The sequence below is a fragment of the Mugil cephalus genome, chromosome 11 (assembly GCF_022458985.1).
Source record: "Mugil cephalus isolate CIBA_MC_2020 chromosome 11, CIBA_Mcephalus_1.1, whole genome shotgun sequence".
NCBI lineage: Eukaryota > Metazoa > Chordata > Actinopteri > Mugiliformes > Mugilidae > Mugil > Mugil cephalus.
In genome coordinates, this window is record NC_061780.1 from 999632 (window position 1) to 1010338 (window position 10707).

General features: G+C 37.9%; 1 protein-coding gene across 1 annotated transcript; it reads left to right on the top strand.

The window, feature by feature from the left end:
* The first annotated feature begins 3672 nt into the window (after positions 1-3672).
* Positions 3673-6232, top strand: pkdc (protein kinase-like domain containing). The gene is made up of 3 exons (XM_047598919.1): positions 3673-3919; positions 4006-4387; positions 5540-6232. Exons 2-3 carry the CDS (start codon positions 4020-4022, stop codon positions 6129-6131), a joined length of 960 nt encoding a protein of 319 aa, XP_047454875.1. The 5' UTR covers positions 3673-3919; positions 4006-4019; the 3' UTR covers positions 6132-6232.
* The last annotated feature ends 4475 nt before the right edge of the window (positions 6233-10707 follow it).

Consider the following 10707-nt stretch of genomic DNA (forward strand, 5'->3'; position numbering starts at 1 on the left):
AGATGCTACAGTAACTTTGGACATAACTGTTTGTCTTAAGTAGAAATCATAATTCTAACTGGATTTACTAAGGATATAAGGATCTTTAAGCTCCTTCCATGAACCTTGTGATGGAAACAGATAACTCGACACAAAGACGGTGACTGCTGCATCACAAAATGCTGCAAATAATTATAATGAATGAATGTCTTTAGGTCTTAAAATTAAGTCTGACTGTAAAACCCAAAACTGAAGCTGAAAAATGAATTAATCAGTAACCCATTATTAACTTTATTAAGATTTAATAACAGAACAAGAGAACAATTTAGTGGATAATCTCAAAAACGTTTACAGTTTACTAAATGCTAGAATTTAATTTTCAAGAGTGCACATTACCACCTATACTAAGACTGCCATAACATGAAAGAAACATAGTGACATATGGTTCTCTGTTTCAGGTGAAAAAAATCTGACAGGTGATTCAAATGCTCCAATCCTCTCCCACTGCTTCTCCTTCTCCTTTACATCCAGACTCTACTTCATTCCTGTGTTCATCCCTTCACAGGATGTAACACATATCTTTTTAGATCTTTTCCAACAAGGATAGCATAACAGGAAATATAGGAATATTAGAGATGCTACTCAAGTAAACACAACAGTACAATAATCCCATATATGAACTTTTAGTAGACAGTGACGATCTATAATGAACTCTATGGCTTTGATTATGTCCAAAAACAAAGAGAACAGCAAGGCTGTGAAATAAGAGAGATCCTGTTCCCCGACTGTAGCAAGCAACAACTTTTAAGCCTACACATTTATCTTCATGTTGCAATCACACAATGAGATGATGAAAAGCTATAATCAGGTCTGCATTGTCAGCTTTATGTTGTAATTTTGTATTGACGCACTGATGCAATGTTGAAGTTATCCATGCTCATGTGCACAATGCTGGGCTCACACTGTGCGTTGAAAGTTACAAAACAGCCAAGCATGGCCACCTGCATTGTCAAGCATAGCTCATGCGCTAGTTGACATTGTTGGATGTTGTTGCCCTTTGGAGGAAACATATAAGTATTAAAGGTTGGCATTAAATAAGTTGAAGCCAGCTAAATGTAGCCTGTTATGTAGTGGCAAGTGCTAGAGGTCAGTTTGTTGCTTTATATTTCTGGCTACCATTAAAAACTAATTAGGGCATGTTTTTTTCGAGAAGTATGAACAAAGTATAAGCAAGCAAACATTAAACACAAAACACAAATTATAGGCTTGTCTCGCCCATTTCTAGCCCTGTGTTACTGAAGTTTCAGTAGGAATAGTTACTGAATTTGTGCAATGTAAAACTGTTTAATATTTTATAACTTATTTTATAGTAAAACCATGTTGAAAGTGTGTGCATCAAAATTGCAAATCTGTCAGTAGTCATTTTATTGCATTTCACACATCATGCTTTCCATAAGTTTTTCATTGGTACGTGATGAAACACTGTTTATTTTTTTATGTAGGTTACAACATATTGATTGTATATGTTATTGTTTGTTTAAACAAGAGACCACTTAGCAATTGATGGCTTGGAGCAAAAGAGGGGCATAAGTGGCTTTTTTTTTTAATCATTATCTTTTTTATTGATTCCACATATCAATATTCCATCGACATTTTACATACTGTACAAATTTCCAACTAGAATATTCCCATACTTCACCACAGAGCAGAGACATAAATCGTCAAGTAAAGTTACAGTAGAATAAATGTGAAGTGAAATGAAACATTTTTTCACTCCTGTCCTTATATTCACACCTCTCTTGCATTGTCCCTTTTCTCCTGTTGGAGGGTTAACATATCAAATAAACTTATGAACACTGAACAAGTTTGTAGCCTGAACCAAGGGGGTCACTAATCTACAATACACAGCAACCTTACTGCAAAAAGTCTGCTCTCAATTGAGATACAAAATCAACCCAGTTTTTCCAGCAGTTTTTAAAAGTATCTGTTTTTAGTCTAGTTGTGAAAGTCAGCTTCTCCATTCTATATATATCGAGCATTACCTCTGCCCAATCCTCTATTTTTGGTGCACCTGTTTTTAGCCAGTTTCTGGTGATGGCCATTTTAGCCGCCACCAACATTATGTGAAATATGTATTTTTTTCCTGACCTTTTAATCTCCTGGTTCTCTTTTCCCAAAGGTAAAACATCAAATGTAAGTGGAAGTTGCACTTTCAGAATTTTTTCCATACTTTTCTGTAACTCCTGCCAATTAGGTATAACACCAGGGCATCCCCAGAAGATATGAAAAAGATTGGCCTTATTTTGCCCACACAGTCTCCAACATCGTGTGTCTTGAGATTTCTGTTGTGTTGGTGTACTAAAGTATCTTACAATGTTCTTCCAACCATATTCTCTCCATGAGAAACATGAGCATGTTGTTTTCCACTGTCCTTCATTTACCTTCTCCCATTCCTCCTCTGATAACCCCCTCCCATTTGTCCTTTATATATGTTGTATTCTTGCCCTTTAATCTTTCAGCTTCTTTATATAGTTTTGTGATTCATTTCTTTCCCTGGTCTGAATCATGCTGATATGAATATAATTTAATGATTCCTGACTCTAGATCATCTGAATTACACTTTTTTGTAGTCTTGTAATCAAGTGTTGTTATTTGATGCTATAGAAACAGGACTTCACGATGACTACCAGGTGCTCTTGACAACCGCTCTGAATTGGAAATAAATAAATAAATAAGTACAGTGTATAATGGGAAGATGGGTTAGGGATGGACATGCAAAGTGAAACATTGTCACACCAGACACATCCTGTCGGTGTTCAAGAAATGTACTTTGAGTAAGATTCGGACAAGACTATAGTTTTAGCTAAATGCTGAAATAATGTTGCATTTGACTGAATTTGAGTAGAAAAAAATATCCCTATACACTTCATCAGGTTGATGGGTTTTGTCTTGTTTTCAGCCTAAGGATGGTCCATTAAACTTTCATTGAGATCTCCTTTGACAACAACAGCTTCTAAATGCAAATGCCACACCTAGAATCAACTCCCGACCTTTTACCTGATGAACGATTAATCAGGGAATAGCACATGTAGCACACTTTTCAACTGTCCAATTACTTTTGTTCCCTTGAAAGAGAGGTGGCTACATCTTGAGGAGCTTTAATTCCTAAACCCTTGATCCAATTTCCTCAAATCCTCAAATTGCAGCTCAGAGTCTGCACGTAAAGCCCATCTTGATTATATAACTGCATTTTACATGTTTTGATATACAGCTAAAACTCTTCCATCAGTGTTTTTCCTCCATGTTTCCATTTGCCAAAGCGAAAAGACCATAATGCATAATGCATAATGATATTATGACATAATGCAATTGAACATTTATGTAACAACCAAATTCTTGAGCTGAACTATAGACTGTAAAAAAAAACGTGGACGACAAAATAACTCCTCAAAAGTAAAGAAGTATTTTGATTTTTGAAATAAAAACATTTTAATTTTTTTCTCACCACATTTATAGATGAATGGATAAGCATTGTCACACATGACTTCTGCACATCTACCAGATGTTTGCATCAATAAACCACCACAGTTTTTGCTAACCGGACTCCATACAGTTTTGTCTGCTTCCAACTACCTCAATGAGGTACTGAGAAGTGCGTGAACATGTGCGCTCCAGTCCAGCAGGGGGCAGTGATACTCTCACGGTCTACTTTATCTCACGGCTGTTTCTTTAAACTCCACACGCAGAGTGCTGAAGAGAATACTTCCTGAGTAGTCTGTTGTCAATGTTTTGGAAGGTGTCACAGAGTTGTTGTTAAATGATTAAAATATTTGCATTCAGTTTTGTTTGATTCAGTGTTGCCATAATAACATCAGCATCATCTGTGAGAAGGGATTATTTTTGCTGTCCGGGCGCAGAGCCCTGAAGATTTAAGAATTAGGTAAGCGGCTCTCTCCAGCAGTGACACCTTGCAATAAATAACGAGATGATTTGTTTAACTCTGTGCTCCCTCTTCATTCTGATCAGCCCTGGCTTTAGAAATGAAACAGGAGTACCAGGATCTCATTTTGCAGGCGTGCGGTGCTTCATCTCTGCGAGTTGGTGCTAAGATCCAGACCCTGTGGAGCGGTTACGGGGAGATAGTCCGGGTCCACCTGGAAGGAGGTCGGCCGTCTGTGGTCGTCAAACATGTTAAGCTTCCAGAGGAGGCCGAGCACCCCGGCGGCTGGAACACAGACCGCTCCCACAGACGGAAAGTGAGATCCTACCAGGTGGAGACACACTGGTATCAGAACTATTCCACCAATCAGAGCTGTCGCATCCCTGCCTGCCTGGCCGCCTGTTCCCATGGAGACGAGATGCTGATCGTGCTGGAGGATCTCGATGTTGTGGGTTATGGTCAGAGAAGGTATGAAGAGAGAAAAAAAAAAAGAGCTGTTCCTACCTCTGCAGATAAAATGATGAAGCTACGATGTTTATTGAAAATGATCACTGTCAACATCAAATATTTACAGTAATTCATCCAAAAGTTAATGAATTATGTAGACATGTTAAAGTTCCTCCACTCAAAAAATAAGATTTTAAGTCGCTGTTGATGTTTGCAGTGTTAAATTATAATGTGGAGCCTGGAAGTCAGCATTGCACATACTGTACATTCAGAATAGACATCAGTGACATAAGAAACTTCTTAAATAGCATGAAATTATTATTTACATTTATGTTCATAAATTCAACTGATGGTAGAATGTGCAGATAATTTACATTTTTAATGGAAACTCCATTATGATATATAAAACATTTTTGCAATCCTGAGAATTTTAGTTACCTGGAAGAGATCTTTAGTTCTTTTATCCATTTAACTGGTCTCAAACATTATTCTTGAATTTTCATCCACACGATGCTCTAAATGCTGTTATCACTCTTAACTGTCATCTCAATTTATTATTATTATTTTTTATTTAACCTTTATTTAACCAGATAAGAACCCATTGACATTAGGATCTCTTTTCAAGGGTGACCTGGCAAAGAGATCAGCAGCGCATATCTTACGCACAGTTACAAGAAAATGACAGTATAAATGAAAACATACAGTTTTAGAGGGACAGTGGTATTGCACGTTTAAGGTTTAAAACACAGGCACTCTTCAATGGTCTCACACTGCCTGTCCTTTAGGATAAAGTGGAAGGCTCCAAGTGGAATTACTTCAGAGAGTTTCAGTTCAGACCGGAGAGTATTCTGTGCAGAGGGGGCAGCAAACCTCAAAGCTGTTTTTACGAATTCGATCCTTACCTGAGGAATAGATAAAACAAGTGTTGTGCAAGAATGCAAGGTGTAGCAACTGCTTGTTTCCTGCAATAAAGAATAAGGAATCAAGCCAGGGCCTTATAGATTATGGTCAGCATATGAGCATGTCTGCGTGAACTCAGAGAAGAAAATTCACAGTGGTGGGTGAGACAAGAACAAACTAGTCTTTTTCGTTTTTCTCTTGGATGGTTAGGATGTGTGTGTATTGTAAGTTTGTTCTTGCTGGATAAATAAGACGTTTTTTCTCCGTGTCTAGGACCAGTGTGAAGGACAGAGAAATAAGGGCTTGCCTGAGCTGGCTTGCCCACTTTCATGCTCTCTTCCTGGGTGTGACCCCAGAGGGCCTCTGGCCTGTTGGCACCTACTGGCACCTGGACACCCGACCAGATGAGTTGGAGGCCATGGACGATGCTGAGCTCAAAGCAGCAGCCGGCGACATTGACAAGATACTCAACGAATGCCGCTTCAAGACGATTGTTCACGGAGATGCAAAGTTAGCCAATTTCTGTTTTTCTCAGAGTGGACAGGATGTGGCTGCTGTGGACTTTCAATACGTGGGTGGGGGCTGTGGGATGAAAGATGTGGTGTATTGTATAGGAAGTTGTATGGAGGAGAGGGAGTGTGAAAAGAGAGTACCAGGACTACTGGAGTACTATTTCACAGAGCTCAAGCTATCTGTGAAAGAAGATGTGGACGTTGATGCCCTGGAGAAAGAGTGGAGGGAGATGTTTGCTTTTGCATGGACAGATTTTCATCGTTTTCTGCTAGGATGGATGCCGGGACACTGGAAGATAAACAGATACAGTAAACAGTTGACCAAGGAGGTTTTGTGCAAACTGAAGCACTAATCAGAGTCTTGAGCTAACACAATAACCATAACAATAGAAAAACACAACTGATGATATTTGAACTTGGATATAGATAAAAAAATAAAAAAATCTCAAGTCCATTCCTCTCCTGTGTATTCTGAACCATGTTTATCAAACCAGAAATAAGATGTTTTGAAAAATACTCAGTCCGTTTCTACAGATTGCACCTCTTTTGAAAAATTATCATTTTTGTTTGACATGTATCAGGATGCGGACTTTAAGCTATTGAAATTATTTCTACACTTCCATCAAATCCTGGAAAAGGGTGAATGACTACAGTAGCCTTCCAGTGGAGAAGGCCATTTTCTCCTTGTTATCCCTTGTGTATAATCAATTCAATTCAGTTTTATTTATATAGCGCCAATAACAATACAAATTGTCTCAAGACGCTTCACAAAAACCAGCCTGCAACCTCCAGAGCAAGCCTGAGGGCGATGGTGGCAAGGAAAAACTCCCTTTTAATAGGAACAAACCTTGGGCAGAACCCAGCTCATATGGAGGGACCCATCTGCCGAGGGCCAGCCGGGTAGAAACAGAGAAGATAGAGAGAAAAGAAGAGCAGGAGAAACAAGATAAACAAACTTCTGTCATAGATACATACATCAAGCGGAAGGAAACATGTAGGATCTAGTAATATAACACATAGCTGATGATCTGTGACAGTTTCTGAGTATAACAGGAATCATGGGCAGGTTGGTGAATTGTTCATCTAGGTAGGAGTGGACAACTGGAGGAGGCCATGATGACTGGGGCAGATGCAGTTTATGGAGCTCCACAGGTCTGATACACAGCACTCCAAACCATGAAGACTGGGCTGGTTGATGAGGCCACGGCAGCAGATGTAGCTTAGAACTCCACAGGTCAGATATTCAGCACTCCAAACCAGAGACCCTCACAAGATGATGGAGGGGGAGGGGAGCGGAGGGGAGAGAGTAAGACACAGTGGTTAGTAAATTATAAGAGATAGAAAATAAAACGATAAGATATTAGAGGACAGGAGCCAGAGAAGAAAGAGGAGAGGACATGTCCTCAGTGCATCGTCCCCCTGCAGCCTAGGCCTATAGCAGCACAACTAAGGGATGGTTAAGTCCAGCCCTAGCTATAAGCTTTTTCAAAAGTCTTAAGCCTGACCTTAAACGTAGAGACTGTGTCTGCCTCCCGAACCCAAACTGGGAGCTGGTTCCATAGGAGAGGAGCCTGATAGCTGAAGCCTCTACCTCCCATTTTACTTTTAGAAACTCTAGGAACCACAAGCAGACCTGCACTTAGAGATCGTAGTGATCTGTTGGGACTTTCAGGTATGATGGAGCTAGGCCTTTCAGGGCCTTGTATGTAAGGAGGAGGATTTTAAATTCAATTCTAGTTTTTAAAGGGAGCCAATGAAGAGAAGCTAATACTGGAGTAATATGACCTCTCTTGCTAATTCCTGTCAGTGCTCTTGCTGCAGCATTTTGAATCAATTGGAGGCTTTTTAAAGAGCTACTTGGACAGCCAGACAGTAACGAGTTACAATAATCCAGCCTGGAAGACACAAATGCATGAACTAGTTTTTCCGCATCACTCTGAGAAAGGATGCTCCTAATTTTGATGATATTACGAAGGTGAAAGAAAGCAGTCCTCGTCACCTGCTTTATGTGAGAATTAAAGGACATATCCTGGTCAAATATAACACCAAGGTTTTTCGCAGTAGTACTGGAGGCCAAGGTAATGCCATCCAACAAAAGCAGGTGATTAGATAATGAATCTCTGACATGTTTAGAGCCAAATACGATAACTTCAGTTTTGTCTGAGTTTAAAAGTGGAAAAAGTGCTTGGAGTTTAACCATCGGATTAGTTTCATCTGGTTTCATGAATAAATATAACTAGGTATCATCTGCGTAGCAATGGAAGTTTATGCCGTGCTTTCTAATAATATTGCCTAAGGGAAGCATGTATAATGTGAATAATATTGGTCCTAGCACAGAACCCTGGGGAACTCCATAGCTTACTTTGGTATATATAGAAGAGTTGTTGTTTACATGGACAAACTGGAATCTGTCTGACAGATATGATTCAAACCAGTCTAATGCAGTTCCTGTAATCTTGATCACACTTTCAAGTCTCTGTAGAAGAATATTGTGATCAATAGTATCAAATGCAGCACTGAGATCTAGCAGGACAAGTATAGAGACAAGTCCATTATCTGAAGCCATGAGGAGATCATTGGTAACATTAACCAGAGCTGTTTCTGTGCTATGATGAGCTCTAAAACCTGACTGAAACTCTTCATACAAACCATTCCTGTTTAAATGATCAAGCAACTGATGACAACAACCCTTTCCAAAACTTTAGAGATGAAAGGAAGGTTGGAAATTGGCCTATAGTTGGCTAAAACATCTGGATCAAGAGTGGGTTTTTTAAGTAATGGTTTAATTACAGCAGTTTTAAAAGACTGGGGCACATATCCTGTTAATAAAGATAAGTTTATCTGTTTTAATATGGAGGTATTAATTAATGGAAAAACCTCCTTGAGCAACTTAGTCGGGATGGGGTCTAGAAGACAAGTTGATGGTTTAGATGCTGCAATAACTGAAGTGAGCTCAGCAAGATCAATTAGGGAGAAAGAATCCAAATATTGACTAGGTCCTACAGAGGTTTCTAATGGCACTGTACTTACATCTTTGACAGATGGAAGGGTGCTATGAATTTTATCTCTAATGCCAACAATTTTATCAGTGAAGATAGTTGTCTTTAGTTTTGCTAAATAAGAGCAAACAATTGACAAGCCATTGTTTGATTCCTATATATAAATCAAAAGTCCAAACATTCACTGGTTATAGACTCTCTGATGCCTTGTTGTGGTCTTTGTTTTTAGTACAGTGTATTGGTTAGTTTGGCTTTATAAAGTATTTGGTAAATAATAAATGTGTATGAATGTATTGGTTGCAGTTCTATTTATCAAAAAATAAGATAAGAAAGGAAAATAAGCCCAACGTATATGTTGGGAAGCACGATGAAGAGCTTTATTTAGGGTTTAGTATCATAGAGGAAAGCTGCATAGAATGTCAGAGAGCGGGGTTCAAATACTTTCTTAATAATCAAGTTAAAGAAATTCAGTGAATAAAAATATAAATAATTGTTTTTGTTTTATCGGGTGTTCACACTAAAATAATTTGGATGGATAGAAGGAAAAATAACAAGCCAGATATTCCAGTTTGGGGATAAAGAATTTTTGTTTAGATTTTTTTCTTACACTTGATATTAATATGTACAGTACTGTGCAAAAGTTTTAGGCAGGTGTAAAAAATGGACGTGTTAATAGTTTATTTTCATCAATTAATAAAATGCAGTGAATGAACTGAAGATAAATGTAAACCAAATCAATATTTGGTGTGACCACCTTTTGCCTTCAAAATAGCATCAGTTCTTCCAGGTACACTTGCACACAGTTTGTGAAGGAAATCGGCTGGTAGGTTGTTCCAGACATCTTTGAGAACTAAACACAGATCTTCTGTGCTGGTCTTCATCCTGGCCGCTTCACACTTGGCTGCGAGCCGCCTCAGTAAGAGCTGGGGGTTGTAGAGGACCACATCATCGGTTATGGAAGCTGGCTCTTGGAACATGCTTTGCATTTTGTAAATTGATAAAAATAAACAATGATTCTCTATATTTTTGAAAGCATCTTTTCCACAGTACTATATATTTGTTTTAAATGATAACGTGATAATATTTTTATGCACAAATATGGCACCATGTTAAGCGCTCTCAGAAGGAGAAAATATTTATTTGTTACAGTTTCTTATCAGGTTTCTGTTTTTGCCCTTTATCATTATTTTTTATATACAGCCACAGATAATTTTGTGAATATACATAATTATCTGTGTGTGTGTGTATATATATATCTATATCTATATGTATATATATATACATCTATATCTATATCTATATCTATATATATATATATAGATATATATATATGCAATTAATTAACACTTCTCCATGAACACTTACTTGCTAACTAGCTAATGGTTATATTAACTTGGGTGTAATGTAATATTGAACTAATGAAATTGTTTATTTTGATCGCACAACACCACCATCCAAATCAACTGTTTTGTGTGGACAATCCAGCCAGAACATATTATCCATAATTACAACCATATAACATACACACACAAAACAAAACAAAACAAACAAACAAAAAACTACAGTGACTGAGAAAGGAATGACCTGAAGCCCAAGGCTTAGATTTGCCTATCCTATACACTCTATAAAACAATCCGTAAAAGACTTTCTTGAAACTCAACAGAGAACTACATAACTTCAGCTTATCACTCAGCTCATTCCGTATTTTTACTCCCAAAGTTGAAACACATTTGTATTCTGCATTAGTTCTCACTTTACACATTTCAGAAATCAATAACCCTGTTCAATTCTAGTTTCATTTTCTTAATTTAAATAACTTTAGAATTGTATCAGATTTTTATTTACCTATCCTTTAGACTTAGACAGACTTAAATGATCCACAAGGGAAATTAATTGATCATAGTAGCTTAAGTGTCACAAAAAATGAGCT

Coding starts and splice junctions, on each gene's coding strand:
- pkdc (XM_047598919.1), top strand. CDS start 4,020: ATGAAACAGGAGTACCAGGATCTCATTTTGCAGGCGTGCGGTGCTTCA. Junction 4,388..5,539: donor GTGGGTTATGGTCAGAGAAG/GTATGAAGAGAG, acceptor CTCCGTGTCTAG/GACCAGTGTGAAGGACAGAG.